Consider the following 17,781-nt stretch of genomic DNA (forward strand, 5'->3'; position numbering starts at 1 on the left):
AGTTCAAAGAAAGTAAGTAAAACAATAAAACGCGGGGAAAGAAGGCAAAATACTGAAATTTCAGTCAGCGCAGAATTGAAGAGAACTTCTCAGCTCCGCGGAAAGAAAAGAACTGAGGAGACGCGCCCGGTACATCGGGCGGGAAGGCACTGGCGCATGCGCGGTGCGGGCATCTCGAAACTTCTGAGTTTCTTCAAGCAAGACATGCTTGCAAGATGTCCGTATCGGGGCTCTGTCGGATGACATCACCCACTAGTGAGAATACCTGCCTGCTTGTCCTGGGATAAGCATTTTTATCACGTTGCAATTTTTAATATGTCGTATCTTGATGTCCTCATGTTAAATTATGTTACATTTTAGGAATTTTAAGCTATTATATTTTCTTGTTAACATTAGGTTCTGCTGCAAATGTATTCATTGTTTTCGCACTAGGGTATGCCATGGGCATATTTTTAAGCCACTGTATTCATCCCATAAGCTCCTCCAATATGTTTGTTTCATTTTTAAGTATAACTTATCAGCCAGATTTTCTTTCTGCTTAATGTATTGGATAGATATGTTTCAGTTTCACAATCTGGTGATTTTGATTCTTTATAGGTTTTATCTATTTATTATTTTTATACCAATGAGTGAATACTGACCTGGTATGTATGATCCTTTTCAGATGTCAACCGCACACATTGTACTTCCACATTTCTTATGTTTTCTTGTCTAGATGTCACTTACACACATTGCTTTTGTTTGTTTTTTGGATGCCTCCACTATTTCCATCAGTATGTTCTTAGATTGGTCTTTGGACTTTTCTCTGCACTATGCTTTCATAGTTTCTGTCCCCTTCATGCTTTTTCTGCAATTAATCCTTCAGGCACTTCTTTACAGAATCCTTCCTCATTCACTTCATATATTTTCATTTTGCACTCACAGTATTGACTGTTTTAGCTATTATCAAAATTTTTACATTTAATCTTATGCTTCACATTTTTAATTCCCCCCCATAGACCCCTGAAAAAGGCTTTTTTGCCAAAACACAGACCGTGTAGGGTCCGCATCACACCACACGTCATTCATTTAGTGGAATATTATTTTTTTTTATTTGTACCTTTATTTTGTCATAATAAACACCTCATCAAGATCATTGCTTTCCACACACAGTCTGTTTTTCTTTTGTTTTTTGCCTGTATCTATTACATCCCAGAAACTCTTTGGCACAGTGCAAAATGAGCACTAGCAATAAATCATAGAAACCTGATGGCAGGTAAAGGCCAAATGGCACACCCAGTCTGCCCACCTACATCACCCACTATTTCCTCCTCTCCCTAAGAGATCCCACGTGCCTGTCCCACGCTTTCTTGAATTCACAGTCTTTGTATCCACCACCTCTACCGGGAGACTATTCCATGCATCTACCACCCTGACTGAAATCATTTTTCACTTACCCTGGCTTACAAATGAGATTAATTCATGTCATGGTTCATGGTATATGCAAAACAAACCCATCTGGAGTATGAAATAAGATAAAATAGAGGAAATGATGTAAGAAGCAGCCTATTCAGTATACTGTAAGACGAGCCATTTGGTGATAGGGTGGGCAATATTCAAAGCATTTTCCCTGCAGAACTGGGCTGCTTGAAAATTGTCTGCCTTGAATGTAGATAAAATTACGTGTGTTGTCTGGAGGTGTTTTCTAAGATGTGTCTAGGTCAGAAGAGGGAAAAAATGCATGCTTGTTGTTTCCAAGGGAAAAAGCAGGTGCAAACCTCTGGGCACTTTTTACTGGGGTAATCAAATCAAAACAGGGTCCTTAAGTTTTATATTCATTATTGGGGCAAACCCCATGAGGAAAAGTACCTGCACTGTATTCATCAATGTGGACATGTTATTATTGATCTCATTAGGTACAACTACAGCAAAGCACAAGAATCATAAACAGACCTGAGGTGGGCTGTCACTTTATATGGCACAGAGTGTAAATAAGTCTCATATTTATAGATGAACAACATGTGGTGAGTCGAAGTGAAATTTCCAAAGTTAGTTACTTGGACTTTTTTAAAATCTGTGAAATCTGTGCAGACAACTCCATTTACACAAATGACTATCCTAAATCTAGCCACATAAGATTTAACCAGATACTCAAGCCACAACTTTAGTTATCTGCAGCCGAATTTAAAAAAAAACAACAACCCCAGAAGATGCCAATTGAGCACAGAATCTCATCTCCCAGTTTGACCAATCTGGATCCATCAGAAGTACCTGAGACTCCAAGAAGTAACAATGTAATATAGAGTAGATCCATTCCTTGTTGCTCATGCCCATGAATAAACAGTAGCTTTCCTCAGTTCTATTTGGCTAGTAATCATCCACAAAGTCTTTTTTTGGGGAACTAAAAAAAACACTTTTAAACCAAGTTGTGCTGGAGGCCTTGGCCACCCTCTCTGGCAACATAACCTGACATCAGCTTTAACTGGTGCCATTTCTAAGATAGCCAAAAAATACTGGAGGGGTAACAAACTCAACCACTAAATAAATGCCATAGAGTGACTAAAGGAAACAATTTGAAAAAAGAAAAAGTCACTGCTTGAAAAATTCACTTCATAAAGATATAATCATAAGTCTTTATGCACAATCTTGTACAAAGAACTCTGCTCAGAGATATGAAGGCATAGTGTTCCGCCTCACCCACCAATCATTGCAGTGTTCAGTGCATAATTGGTATATCCAATTTTTTAAATGCTAAACTGTTGTGTTGCTAGCTGCTAAAGCTATGCTTAGTTCTTAATAGCAATAGCAAAAATCAAAGAAATTTTGCACTTATCTTTGAAAAATTAGCTGGTTCCGACGTGCCACGTTTCGAATCTGCGTCAGGGAACCGACACAACAATTAAAGTTATAGACTGGAGGTACAAACTCCACCGGGAAGAAATCGGGTTTTGCATACCTTCAGAAAATTATAATTCTTATTTAATGAGTTTGTACCTCCAGTCTATAACTTTAATTGTTGTGTCGGTTCCCTGACGCAGATTCGAAACGTGGCACATCGGAACCAGCTATTTTTCAAAGATAAGTGCAAAATTTCTTTGATTTTTGCTATGGCTATTAAGAACTAAGCATAGCTTTAGCAGCTAGCAACACAACAGTCTAGTATTTAAAAATTGGATATATCAATTATGTACTGAACACTGCAATGACTGGTGGGTGAGGCGGAACACTATGCCTTCATATCTCTGAGCAGAGTTCTTTGTACAAGATTGTGCATAAAGACTTTATGAAGTGAATTTTTCAAGCTGTGACTTTTTCTTTTTTCAATTTCTAAGATAGCGGCAGTGACAAGAGGAAAATAGCTGATATTTCCCCAAGATAGGCATTACTAGTCTATCAGGTAAATGCCAGAAGTTTGGGGTCTCTCCGTTTGAGGGCCTTTCTGTGCTGGGGTGCCCTTGCTCCTGGCAGCTTTGGGTTCCTAATTTGGGGATCCATTCAGGTTAAATGTTTAACTTTTCAATTAATTCCACTGAACTGAAAGGGAACTTAAAGACTTGACTTTATCTGTGGAGGTAAAATTAAGTTTCAGTACTAAGGGTGGAATATAAAACTGCACTAATCTTTAGTGCAATTTGCTGCATCTCAAGTAATTCCATACGTTGCTAATTAGCACATAATTCAAAATCAGTTATACTGAGATTGGTGCAACAATTTACATTTCATTTAGCACTGATGCTTTTGTTGCTATGATCCTTGCCACATCAGAAGTGATCATAGCATTCAGTAAATACAGTGCTAAACCAGAGCCCTTAGTTAAGATTAATTTTCCCTATTTGAATCACTTTATGTTTGTCCACCTACTATGCAGATGCCAATTTTTTGATCTGGCTAGGTCCTTCTGCAGTCCCTCACAGTCCACTTGAGCTTTCATTACATTGAATATATTTGTCTCATCTACAAATCTGATAAATTCACTCATTCATTAATGATCTGAAAAAGAGTACAAGTTAAACACAGGCCCAGGGCAGGATTAATTTGTCGAGGGCCCCTAGGCACACAAGTACACTGGGCCCCCTGCCCCGCCCCCACTCCACCATGCGCCCAGGCGGAAACAGGAAGCTGCATCAGAGGGAAGGTTTGGGCAAGCAGCACCGCTTGCACAATTACAGTTCCCGTTGCCTTTCTTACCCGCGTTGCTTGCTTGTCTTACTTTCCGTCGATGGGGTGGGCCCGCGTTGCCGATCGAGGGGGGGGGGGGTGTCCCGCATTGCCAATCGATGCTGGAGGGGCCCATCGCCGTTTGGAAAAAACAATGTTGATGCCTTCCTTCATCGAGTCCCCCTGACCATTTCGGGCCCTAGGCACGTGCCTACTTGGCCTATTGGTTAATCCAGCCCTACACAGGCCCCAGTTCAGATTCCCTAGGCACATCAGTATTTACAGTTAAGAGTTGAGAGAAAAACTGGAGAGGGGTGGATTTAGTTCTTCATAAAAGTAGACACAAGGAGGAGATGGGAGAACTACATTTTGATTAATTTGACTTCAATTGTGAGCAAATTAATGGAATCATTGATAAAACAATGTATATAAGCCCACATATAACATAACAAAACAAATAAATAAATAAATAAAACCTTCCTCTAGCAAAACCATGCTGCCATGGAGCTGGTCATCCATTGGATTTCAGAAATTTTTATCTGCAATTCCAATAATTCACCACTGAAGTCAGACTAATCAATATGTAGTTCCCCATCTCCTTCTTACTTCCTCTTTAAATACTCAGGGATCAGTACTGGGATCAACATTTATCTTATTCATTACTTAACTGGAAAAGAGAACAATGAGTGAATGAGTGAACTTATCAAGGTAGGCTGCTTTCAATGGAAAGGAAGCTCTGGAATTGGGGTGGGGCACAGAATAGGGGTAAAAAGAGGTAGACTCATCTAAGGAAATATTTCTTTACAGAAAGGGTGGTAGATATGTAGGAAAAACTCCTTGTGAAAGTAGTAAAGATAAGGATGGCATCTGAATTCAAAAACTGTAGGGCAAAGACAGAGAATCTCAGAATAATATGAGAGGAGAAGGTGGAATAATTTGCAGACAGGATGATCTTTTATCTGCATTCATTTTCTGTTTCCATGTTACCACTACCATTACTAATTTTTTATGTGCTATCAGGCATATGTATTCTACAAAGGAACACAGGTGCCTACTTTCCTTAATAGGATATGAACATAAGTAAAATATGCACCTATAATTTAGGTGCAAGCACTTACATCAAAGAGCAAGTATGAGTGTGTCTAAATGCTGGAGTTTGCCATATGTTACATGCGTAAATGAGTCCCACCCATGTGTATGCCTACCTGTAAAATACATGCCATGTAAGACATGCATGTACCCACAGAACAGTGCTTAGGTAGAAATTTGGCACTTCCATTACTCTAATGATTTGTGTGTGTACGTCATAGAATTACACCGTTAATGTCTTCTGTATTAAGCTTTTATGACTTTTGTATGTATTTTTATAATGTGTTTATTGTCTTGTCGGTTCTTATTGTATATGAACTTTTTATGACTCATTTTGACAATAAGGTGATTGAGTGCGACAATTTTTGAGCATAAGTATTGCCACTGCTGGGTCAGACCAGTGGTCCATCATGCCCAGCAGTCGGCACATGCGGCAGCCCCCAGGTCAAAGACCAGTACCCTAACTGAGACTAGCCCTACCAGCGCACTTCTTGTTAAGCAGGATCCTGTCCAACCCTGTCTTGAATCCCTGGAGGGTGTTTTCCCCCACGACAGATTCGGAAAGAGCGTTCCAGTTTTCCACCACTCTCTGGGTGAAGAAGAACTTCCTTACGTTCGTCCGGAATCTATCCCCTTTCAACTTTAGAGAGTGCCCTCTCGTTCTCCCTACCTTGGAGAAGGTGAACAACCTGTCTTTATCTACTGAGTCTATCCCCTTAAGTACCTTGATTGTTTCGATCATGTCCCCTCTCAATCTCCTCTGTTTGAGGGAGAAGAGGCCCAGTTTCTCCAATCTTTCATTGTACGGCAGCTCCTCCAACCCCTTAACCATCTTGGTTGCTCTTCTCTGGACCTTCTCAAGTAGTACCATGTCCTTCTTCATGTATGGCGACCAGTGCTGTACGCAGTACTCCAGGTGAGGGTGCACCATGGCCCGGTACAGCAGCATGATAACCTTCTCTGATCTGTTCGTGATCCCTTTCTTTATCATTCCAAGCATTCTGTTTGCCCTTTTTGCCGCCGCCGCACATTGTACAGACGGCTTCATCGACTTGTCGATCAGAACTTCCAGGTCTCTTTCCTGGGAGGTCTCTCCAAGTACTGCCCCGGACAACTTGTATTCATGCCTAAAATTTTTGTTACCGACATGCATCACTTTACACTTACCCACGTTGAACCTCATCTGCCATGTCAATGCCCATTCCTCAAGCCTGATTATGTCACGTTGCAGATCCTTCGCAGTTCCCCTGCTTCACTACTCTGAATAACTTTGTATCGTCTGCAAATTTAATCACCTCGCTCGTTGTACCTATGTCCAGATTTTTTATAAAGATGTTGAAGAACACGGGTCCAAGCACTGAGCCCTGCGGCACCCCACTGGTGACACTCTTCCAGTCCGAGTACTGTCCATTTACCCACACCCTCTGTTTCCTATCCACCAGCCAGTTTTTAATCCATGAGTATTTCACCCTCGATTCCATGGCTCGCAATCTTCCGAAGTAGTCGTTCATGTGGAATCTTGTCAAACGCCTTCTGAAAATCCAGATAAACAATGTCAACTGGGTCGCCCTTGTTTATCTGCCTGTTTACTCCCTTGTAGAAGTGCAGCAAGTTTGTCAAGCAAGATCGTCCTTTGCTGAAGCCATGCTGACTGGTCCTTATCAGATTGTGTCCGTCGAGGTGATCAATGATGCGGTCTTTTATCAGCGCCTCTACCATCTTTCCCGGTACCGAGATCAGACTCACCGGTCTGTAGTTTCCTGGATCTCCCTTCAAATCTTTTTTGAATATCGGCGTAACATTCACCACCTTCCAGTTTTCTGGAATCTTTCCTGATTTTATTGACAGATTGGCTATTAGTTGAAGTAGTTTAGCTATAGTCCCTTTCAGTTCTTTTATGACCCTCGGATGGATGCCATCTGGTCCTGGGGATTTGTCACTCTTAAGCCTATCAATCTGCCTGCATACTTCTTCTAGACTGACCGTCAACCTTGTCAGCTTCCCGTCTTCATCTCCAGCATATAGCTTGTCGGGTTCTGGTATGTTGTGTATATCCTCTTTAGTAAATACAGATGCAAAAAACGTGTTCAGTTTATCGGCAATGGCTTTGTCTTCCTTTAGCACTCCTTTTATTCCATGATCATCCAACGGTCCCACTGCTTCCTTTGTGGGTCTAATATATCGAAAGAATGGCTTGAAGTTTTTCGCCTCCTTGGCTATTTTTTCCTCATAGTCTCTTTTTGCCTCTTTTACCGTTTTATGGCATCTGGGTTGATGCTGTTTGTGCTTCTTTCAGTTTTCGACCGTTTTTGACCTTTTCCATTCCTTGAATGAAGTCTTCTTGTCTCTGATCGCTTTCTTCACCGTTACAGTGAGCCACGCCGGTTCTTTGTTCTTTTTCCCCTTGGATCCCTTGTTGATACGCAGTATATATAGATTTTGCGCCTCAGTGACTGTGTCCTTAAAAAGGGTCCATGCCAGCTCTAGCATTTTTACAGTGCTTATCCTCTTTTTGATCTTCTTCCCCACCATGAGTTTCATCCTTTCGTAGTTCCTTTTTCTGAAGTTCAGTGCCGTGGCCGTCGTTCTGGATCAATGCTTCGCCCCTGCATCCAGGTTGAAGTAGATCATATTGTGATCACTGGTTCCTAGCGTCCCCTCTACTACTACATCTTGCGCCTGTCCTCGTAGTCCATTTAGAATTAAGTCCAGTATTGCATTTCCTCTCGTGTTTTCCTTGACAAGTTATTCCAGGAAGCAATCGCCCACAACATCCAGGAACTTGGTCTTCCTACCGCAGCCGGAGATGCCTAGGTTCCAATCTATTCCTGGATAGTTGAAATCACCCATGATAACTGCGTTGCCTCCCTTGTAGTTATGCTTGATCTCATCTATCAATTCTCCATCAATTTCTTCAGACTGCCCGGGGGGTCGATAGTAGATGCCAATCTTTATTTCTAATCCATTGACTCCTGGAATTTTGACCCATAGAGACTCTAATTTATTCGTCATTTCAGGCATGCTCCCTCCAGGGTTGGGCCCATGTGCCTAAGGCCCTGCCCACAGGAGGAGCCTAAGCTCCCGGGCCTATTCTGGTTGGCCCAGGCGCCTCAGGCCCCACCTGTGGGCGTGGTTTAAGCCGCCTGGGCCAATCCGGCCCCATTCCGGAACTGGGTGGCCTGCTGGACGGGCGAGCTTGGCACCCATCCTGCCGGCCAACATTGACAAGGTATGGAGGGTGGGATTGGGGATAGGGGGGTCGGCCGGGGGGGGCCGATCGGGGGTTCGGGGGGGGGTGTGGTCGTGGGGGGGGGGCGATTTGAGGCAGGAGGGCCTGGGATACCTCCTGCCCGTATTTTAGTGGGGGTGGGGGGTAGGGGGTCCACCTGGGCAGGAGGGGTTGGGCACCCTCCTACCCGATCTTGTAGGGGGGGGTCACGTGGCCAGGAGGGCTTGGGCTCCCTCCTGGCCCCATCAGACTCGGGGGGGGGGGATTAGAGATCGCGGAGCAGGAGGACTTGGGCTCCCTCCTGCCCTGAACGTAATCGGGGGGGCCGCGGGGCAGGAGGGCTTGGGCTCCGGCTCCTTCCTACCCCGATAGTGTGTGTGTGTGGGGGGTGATGTATCGTGGCAGGAGAGATTGGCCATCTCCCCTGCCGCGATGCAATCACTCCTCTACCCGAACTACTACAACCCGCGGCAGGAGAGATTGGGCATCTCTCCTGCCACGGGTTGCGGCAGTTCAGGTAGAGGGGTGATTGCATCGCGGTATGGGAGATGAGGCAACTCTCCTGCCACGATGGTTGCGGAGTGGGGGGGGAGTAGGTTGCCGGGCTGCTGAACTGATTACGCCAGCCACGATCAGCTCAGTGACCCCTTTTTGGCATTTATACCTGTTTTGACTAGGTCTAAGTCAAAACGTATAAGTGCCGACTAGGCAACCTGCCTAAAGTTTTGGTTATACCTGCTGCACGCCTAGGTCTAAGTCGACCCACCTTCTGCCCACCGCTTGCCCTTTCCCCTCCTCTAAAAACGCCTCTTTTCTCTCTGTGCGTTTAGAGGCAGGGGAAAGGCCTAAACTGGTTTTAGATACGTCTAAAACCAGCTTTGATTAAGGGTACTTGGACAATCAGGCTTTTTGATCGTCCAAGTAGCCATTTAGGCCACTTTTTAGACGTTTTTTTCTTTTGATTATGAGCCCCATAATATGGAGCAGTGTGATCAGTTCCAAATAGTTCAGGTTTTTCCAGTAATATTTGAGAAGAATGAGTTCACATTTATTTCCTTCTGCTAAAACTTTTAAATGGAGGCTGTGCCTTCCCATGTAATAGACATATTCAGTTAACTTTAGCAATGAAAAACTTGGTTTCAGAGGTGATTTTTTTCCCCCCTTATACATGGCATTTGAGGTTAAGAGTGTTGACAGCAAAAATAAAATTAATTTCCTTAATTTTTTGGTATATTTTTATTTGCACAGACTTCCACTAGAATATAAATAGATAAGTGTGGAAACACAAGTGTATTTCCCAGAGAGAATGACTCCATTAAAAAAACCTGTCACTATGTAATGCATGTTCTGGATTTGAAATTTGTATATGGTTTACGACTTTGTAATGGTCTTTTAAATGCAGCACCCCTGGATATTTTTGGAGCTTTTTCTTGGAGATGAAACCAGGTAAACAACCAGATAATCAATATATGAAAATATAACTGATCTATGCAACTCCATCCATAGAAAGCTTACAGTGCAGGGGAAAAAAAAAACCCACAGTCAAGAAAGCTGGACCAAATTTCACAACTATTATACGAAGTGGGATTAGTAAAATTGTTAGTTTGTAAATTTTTCATCTAAAAATCAATACTTCTGTCTCCTTCAATTCATTATTAAAATTCATTGGAATAAGAAGACAGCAATACTAAATCAGGGAAAAACCTTCCTCCTTCTGGCCTGCATCTCCATTTCCCACCCATGATCCTCACTGCTGGGTGCATAGGAGTCCATTTGCAGATGCTTGGAGCTTACACCCTCATATTCCCTGTTGTGTGCTCAAAATCTGTCTCCTGAAAGGAATCTGCTGCTGTCTTACAAAGTTGAAAAATTTTTAATAGCTCAGGTGTAATCATGAATTTGCCCATTCTTACTGTATTTACTCATTCATTCACAAAAGCCACAATGCAGGGCTTCAGCTGGCAAAGGTAAGAAATGTTCCACAGGCCACAGAAGGAGTGATTTTAAAGAGACAGCTATTGATATTTTGAGAGGTGATGAATTCTAGCAATATTACAGTCTAAGAGTTCTTAACATTGCAGCATTTCTGCTCTGCTGTAGGTACGATAAGACTTGCTTTCTGCATAATTCCTCACTCTATGGAATAGTCCACTTCTCATTTTAGCCTCAGTGTCCCTGAATCTCCAACCACTGATGTATGAAGGGTAAAAGCAGAGAAGAGATCCTGAAATGTTACTGTATTGAGGGAATTAGGTAGCTCTTACTTAAACCCAAACAGTGTCTTCTTTCCCCTGAAATACAAAGAATGATCAATGCAGCAATTTTTCAAGGAACAAGCAGTATATAATGCTTACTCACCCCAATATCATCCAGATAAGCATAGGTCCTAATCTTTATACACAAATCTTTTGTCATTCAACACTTACATATTTCTATATATTCCAAATATACTGTTCTGCTGTTAAGTTTTTAGGCATACTGGCTTCTTTTTTATTTTTTTTAGGGAGGGGGCAACATAAAATTTAAAGCATAATGGCATTCTACATATTTCATTCCCACACAGGTCCATAAACACCAGTTCGAATGTACATGTGCTGACTCACTAATGTTCACTTCCTCAATCCACTTCCCGTCCCCCCCCCCCCCCCACAGCAACACTCTCAAATCAACACATTCCCTTACATGGGTAGACAGGTTTTTTTCAAATACATTTTGGAAAACTGACCTGTCTAGAAATTGTCCTTCTCAGAATAGCTAGAATGTAGTTATGAGGATCACAACACACGCAAACCTCAGCCACAATTAGGAAAGGACATACCTTTGGGTGTATTTCAAAACCACGTGCACTTTTATTCCCTACTTGGCCACCCAAACAGAAAACACTTAGCTCACATACTATATGATAGCTACTGTTCAAAAAGGAAGATACCTTTGAAAATTAACAAGTATCTGTGGTAAAAGTAGCTAAATTTACAGCTGTACATCCCCATAGTTGGAAAAACCATATGAGTATTAACATTTCTATAACACTAACAAGTATACATAGCCCTTCACAGAGAAATGTAGGGCAGTTTGTGAAACTAATTATCTTATCCAATGCTCTCCTTACCTTGTGTCATATGTATCAGAATGCAAGTCAAACTTGTAGGTAGGTTTAAACAGCAGAGGACCTTCCATAAACCCTTGGAGAATAGCTTCCTTCTTCTTTGCAAGGTTTAACTATGAAAACACAAAGTATTTTAACAGTTTTAACATGGGCACTCACACCATGTTTTGGATATGGAAATTTGTTTTTGCTCACCTTTTCAAATACAGTAAAGTCCCTACTTCAAAGAACTTCCAATCTGAATAGGTACCGGAGTCAACATCAGAGAACCTTAAGTTTCAAGGTCACACAAGGAGTAGCAGTGGAGGTAGAATTTGAACACTAGCTTTTAGTTAATTTCTCTAACTTCTAGGCCAGTCCTTGTCTAGCTCTTGTTTCTTATACAAATCTACTCCTTCACCTCCACCTCCAGCCAAAATTAAGTTAGAGGAAAGAAACAGAGCAAGTTCATTTCTTAGTGATCTCCTTTACAACCCAAATGCACGACATCAATCAACTTACCCTTCCATTGCCTCAGTACAAGAAATACTTCAATTGCTGTTTGATCCACAAAAATGGAATGCCTTTTCAAGTTTATTACATACTGAAGTGAATCATTTAGTTTTAAGGTAGCTTTGAAAGCCAATCTTTTGGGGAAATAGGTGATGGTAGTTAGGAGGCTCAGATTCTGTTATTCTTTTGTTTATTTTTTTCTTTGTCCTCTTACTTTTTTTTTCTTTTTCCTTTTGTCTTATGCTGCAATTGTAAACTGCTTTGTTTTTCCCTTGACTATGGATGTAATGAGGTATAAGTTATTCAGAGTAGTGAAGATGCAGAAGGATTCGAAGACCTGCAACGTGACATAAACACACTCGAGAAATGGGCCGCGACATGGTTTAACATGGATAAGTGTAAGGTGGTGCATGTCGGTAACAAAAATCTTATACACGAATACAGGATGTCCGGTGTGGTACTTGGAGAGACCCTCCAGGAAAGAGACTTGGGAGTACTGGTCGACAAGTCGATGAAGCCGTCCACGCAATGTGCAGTGGCAGTAAAAAGAATGCTTGGAATGATTAAGAAGGGGATCACGAACAGATCGGAGAAGGTTATCATGCCACTGTACCGGGCCATAGTACGCCCCCACTTGGAATACTGTGTCCAGCACTGGTCGCTGTACTTGAAGAAGGACACAGTACTACTCAAAAGGGTCCAGAGAAGAGCGACTACAATGGTTAAGGGGCTGGAGGAGCTGTCATATAGTGAGAGATTAGAGAAACTGAGCCTCTTCTCCCTTGAAAATAGGAGACTGAGAGGGGACATGATCGAAACGTTCAAGATAATGAAGTGAATAGATAAAGACTGGTTGCTCACCCTCTTTCAAGGTAGGGAGAATGGGGATAGATTCCATACGAACGTGGATAGACTCCATACGAATGGGGATAGATTCCAAGTTAAAAGGGGATAGATTCCATACGAACGTAAGGAAGTTCTTCTTCACCCAGAAAGTGGTGGAAAATTGGAACACTCTTCCGGAGGTTGTTATGGGGGGAAACACCCTCCAGGAATTCAAGACAAAGTTAGATAACTTCCTGTTGAACCGGAACGTACGCAGGTAAGGCTACACTCAGTTAGGGCACTGGTCTTTGACCTAAGGGCCACCGTGGGAGCGGACTGCTGGGCACGATGGACCACTGGTCTGACCCAGCAGTGGCAATTCTTATGTTCTTATGTTTAGCTTACTTGAAGACATAAGTATGCCAAATCTTTATTAACAGATATACTTCCTTATTTAATTAGATCTTTTAGAGTGCCAACATAAACAGGGGGAAAGAGCAAATTATTGACCCAAATTGATCATATCGCTTTGAGCTGAAAGAACTGGAGCCTGACTTAATACCAATTTACAGAAGCTCCAGCAAACCTATTTTGCTTCAGGAAATAGTGGGGAGCCTCCTTGTACAAAAATTGCAACGCAAGTTGGATACGTCCAGAGTTATTAAGAAAGCTAATCACAATGGCCACAAGAAACAAGATAGCGAGTCCATCCGACAAACCTTTGTGTATTTGTAGTTATATACGGAGGACTCTCTGCCTTCTGGCAATTCTTATGTTCTTATATTAGTTACTATGTCAATAGTAAAGATCCCTCCAAGCTGACCCTCACAGAAAGTGCCCAGCCTTTTACTGTAGAGGAAGTACTTTGGGTAATTAAGGATCTGCTCCACCATAAAGCTCCAGGAATGGATGGTTTCTCAAATAAATTTTATAAGTGCTTTGAAAAATTTAGAACTCTTATTGACAAAGGTATTCAACTCATTAATAGGGGAATCAGAACTCCCGCACTTGTGGCAATTGGGTGGAGTCACAGTACTGCCAAAGCCAGGCAAAGATCCAACTCAATGTGGATTCTACCATCCTATTACATTGTTGGGTACGGATTATAAGATTTTTACAAAGAGAAGGATTTTATGATCCTGCTTCCCTGCTGATATGCCTTGGATATTGGGATTATCTCTAACATATTGAGCAAAAGGTTCCATTGTTAGCATGAACAACAAAGGGGAAAGTGCACAACCTTGCCTCTTGCACCTTTCCAATGTAAATGGATCTATATAAACCCCATTGATATGGAGGACAAGCGATTATGCAAATCCTATCATATCCAAGCTAGAATCTTCTCCAATGCCCACCTTCCCCAAAGTTGCACACTACCCTATCAAACACCTCCTTGGTGGTCTAGTGGGCCTCCTTGCCATATACCTTTAAGATGGGAGGTAGGAGTGAGTGTGCATTGCTCCTGCCACCCATCTTAAAGGGGTGTAGGAAGAAGGATGAGAGATGGGGTCCGGGAGCCCTATTAGATTACCAGGGTCATTTGTGAGTGTATGGGGATAAGGAGGAGTTCAAATGCTGCCAGCACTGTGCAATCAATGGGTGGGGTCCTCAGCAGGGAAGTAGTACACTAGACCAACCAGGAATTTAGTTTTGGGTATTAGGGGGACAGAGCAAGGTTGGTGGGCACTCTAGGCAAATCTTCAGCTTTCCATTCCCTTTAAACTAACTTTCAGGCCTCTACAATGCAACTCAACAATCATTATCACACAAATATCCTATAAAAAAAAGCAGGTTAAAGTTGTGCTGATTCTTTGAATTTGCACGGTTGTAAGGACCTATTGCTTTGATTACAGCTGTTTTTGCTACATCCTCCTCCCCAACCAGAAACTGCTGCCCTAAGCTTGCACAATGTTTGGATTGGCCCTGCAGGGGGAGATTGTCCAGACAACTAGAGATAATTTTGGGGTGTTGGAGAGGGGGTAAAACAAAATGCAGAATCTAGTGACCCACAGAATAAAAACAAGCCAAATGGTGTATAAAATTTCAAGTGACCCATTTGTTACTGTATATATCCTTTGTGGATTGCTTTTATGCTTTTTCTGATAATGCATATTTTAACACAGAAGTAATTTCCTTAAAGCACTAGGGAGTTTAAATTTTGCATTAGGCTGCGACACAAACTTACTGCATTGACACCTCAGTCTGGCATAAGCATTCTATGCCAAGGATAATTTCCTAAAACAAAAGTCCATATGTCATTATTAAGATGGACTTGGGGAAATCCACTACTTATTCCTAGGATAAGCAGCATAAAATCTATTTTACTCCTTGAGATCTTGCTAGGTACTTGTGACCTAGATTGGGCACTGTTGAAAACAGGATATTGGGCTTGATGGATCTTTAGTCTGTCCCAGTATGGCTACTCTTGTTTTCATGCTCACGTCCAGTGAGGGTAAGCATATTGAAGACAACCTGGGAGGGAGGAGATTGGACGAGAATGCGTATATTTGAGAGGAAGGATGAAAATTTTGTGCAAAGGGTATTAGTGGACAAGAGAGTGGAAGAGTGAAAGTTGACCCCTTTTCCCTGGTAATCCACATTGAATTTTAGGGTGACAACTCAAAAGGTTGCCAGGTTCAGACACAGAAACAAAGAATGATAGCACATAAGAACTGTAAGGTCCATCAAATCTGTCCAATTTACTTTTTCAATGCCTGGCCCAGTCATGAATCATCAGTCCTCGGGGCTTGCTCAATGATCCACAATGTCATGTTATCTTCTAGTGGGATTATCATGCCTCTGCTCTAGCTCTGCCTAGCATTCAAGACTGTCGTATCAGTAGGAACTCACCCTAATGATGCTAGTTTTTGAAGGAAAATTTTTATTTTGAATATATGTTATACCATCCTTCATTTATCATATCTAGTTATCAACTATCATATCTAGCTATTGACCTATAGCGAATATTCCTCTACTGACTAAAATGTTAAAGTCCAATATATCTGCTAAGCTTTCATCATATTTGGAGAGATTTTCCATTCTTTTAACCTGCCAATATGGATTCAGACCTAATCTCAGTACCGAATCTCTATTGATCTCAATCTCCAAGGTTCAGCAATTGCAATTGCGTAACAAGTTTGCAGTTTTGCTACAATTCGATCTATTGATGGCCTTTGACGTCGTTCACCATGATATCTTGATTTACCAAATTTCTGAGATGGGTATTAATTTAGACTGGTTTTCAAAATTCTTACGATCTCGTTCATATACTGTTAAAATGAATGGCACTATGTCATCCTCTTGGAAGACATTATGCGGAGTCCCGCAAAGATCACCTTTATCACCTATTCTTTTCAACATCAACATGACTACTTTGAAGCTTTTCCATTTATCCCCCTGCGAAACACTATATACATATGCAGATGACATCGTTGTTCTCCTTGAGATAGACTCGAATCTCACTAACCTCGTTGGGAACATAACAGAATGTATAACAAAACTTCAATCCTGGGCCCTTACTGTACAAATGAAACTGAACGAGTCCAAAACAAAACTACTTTGGCTTGGGCCAAAATTAGAGCAGCTACCTTCGTCCATTCTGTTGCCTTTGGGATCCTCACTGCAGATTGGATTCTCAAGTAAAGTTTTGGGTGTCATTAAAAATTCAACACTTTCATTCAACAACCACCTTAATTCTCTGGTAAAAAAAATGTTTATTTAGTCTACATATGTTGAGGAATGTGCGATCCTGTTTCCATTAACATTTTGCTGTCCTTGTTCAATCAATCATTCTTTCGAAGCTGGACTATTGTAATTTGGTCTATTTAAGCTTGACCAAGAAAAGCTTTCAAAGACTTCAACTGATCCAGAATACTGCGGCTAGGCTGATCTTTGCAAAAAGTAAATTCGATCATGTCTCTCCGCTTCTGCAAAAACTTCATTGGCTTCCAATAATTTCCAGGGTTTATTTTAAATGTGCCTGCTTAACATTTAAGATCTTGCATGGCATCCTTCCTCCATTAATTCTCCCGTCTTGGAATTCTGCTAGATCTGACATTACTAGATCTACTCAAAAATTTAAATTGTCCTTTCCTACATTGAAAGGCATTATCTACATTGGCAAATTAGGGAAGTCTCTACTTTTCAAAATTACTGAGTTCTGGAATAATTTTCCTGCACGATCTGGGCTCTTTCCAACTATTTTGAAAACATCTGAAAACTTGGTTATTTTCAAAGTTGTAAATTCCACTCCTCTCCATACTTTTCCCAAATTCACATTGTATTTGTTCTCTTTTCTAATTTTTGTAAACCATGCCGAGCTCTACTGTTATAGAGAAGATGTGGTATATAAGCCAAAGGTTTAGTTTATATAATTTAACATTAAAACTGTATGGTAGCTCCTGCCAACACACATCTGTAAGAAGGATACAATAGGAAAGGGAGTGCTCAGAACAATCCCAAAGATACAGAAATTGTAAAACAAAAGGATATAACAAAACGCCCAGTTGTGAGGAAACCACAAAGGGGTGAGGTTGGGGGGGAGGGGCAACAGACAGTAACTAATTAATTAATTAATTAATTAAATACTGTCATAATATAAGCTGTGTACATCTTAAAAGAAAAGTGTAAGCCTTGAGCTTACTTCAAACTATTATAAAAAGTGAACCAGAAAAATGAAAAAGAAGAAATGAAATACCTGATCTTTTTCCCACAGCAGACAAAATTGTGACTTGTTTATTGTCTCTCGGACAAAGTGTATCCCATGGTCTGCAATTCGGAAATTCAGGTCTCCAAACCAGAAAAGAACACTTGTAGAAAAGCAAACAATATGAAGTATGAGATTTCTGATATGCAGTTCACCGACCAAATGTATATGCATGACATAGGCCACATGTTATGTACA

The 17,781-nt window shown here is 41.4% G+C and overlaps 1 protein-coding gene across 1 annotated transcript in view; it reads right to left on the reverse strand.

The window, feature by feature from the left end:
- INPP5K (inositol polyphosphate-5-phosphatase K) overlaps positions 1 to 17,781 on the reverse strand; it is a 68,795-nt gene that overhangs the window by 21,735 nt on the left and 29,279 nt on the right. Inside the window, exons 7-9 of the mRNA XM_033921920.1 lie at positions 17,575 to 17,686; positions 11,565 to 11,674; positions 10,720 to 10,746 (exon numbers count right to left, since the gene is read on the reverse strand). Coding sequence (XP_033777811.1) covers positions 10,720 to 10,746; positions 11,565 to 11,674; positions 17,575 to 17,686 — 249 coding nt within the window. The remainder of the gene's footprint in view (positions 1 to 10,719; positions 10,747 to 11,564; positions 11,675 to 17,574; positions 17,687 to 17,781) is intronic.

The sequence above is a fragment of the Geotrypetes seraphini genome, chromosome 15, assembly GCF_902459505.1.
Source record: "Geotrypetes seraphini chromosome 15, aGeoSer1.1, whole genome shotgun sequence".
In the NCBI taxonomy this organism is placed as follows: domain Eukaryota; kingdom Metazoa; phylum Chordata; class Amphibia; order Gymnophiona; family Dermophiidae; genus Geotrypetes; species Geotrypetes seraphini.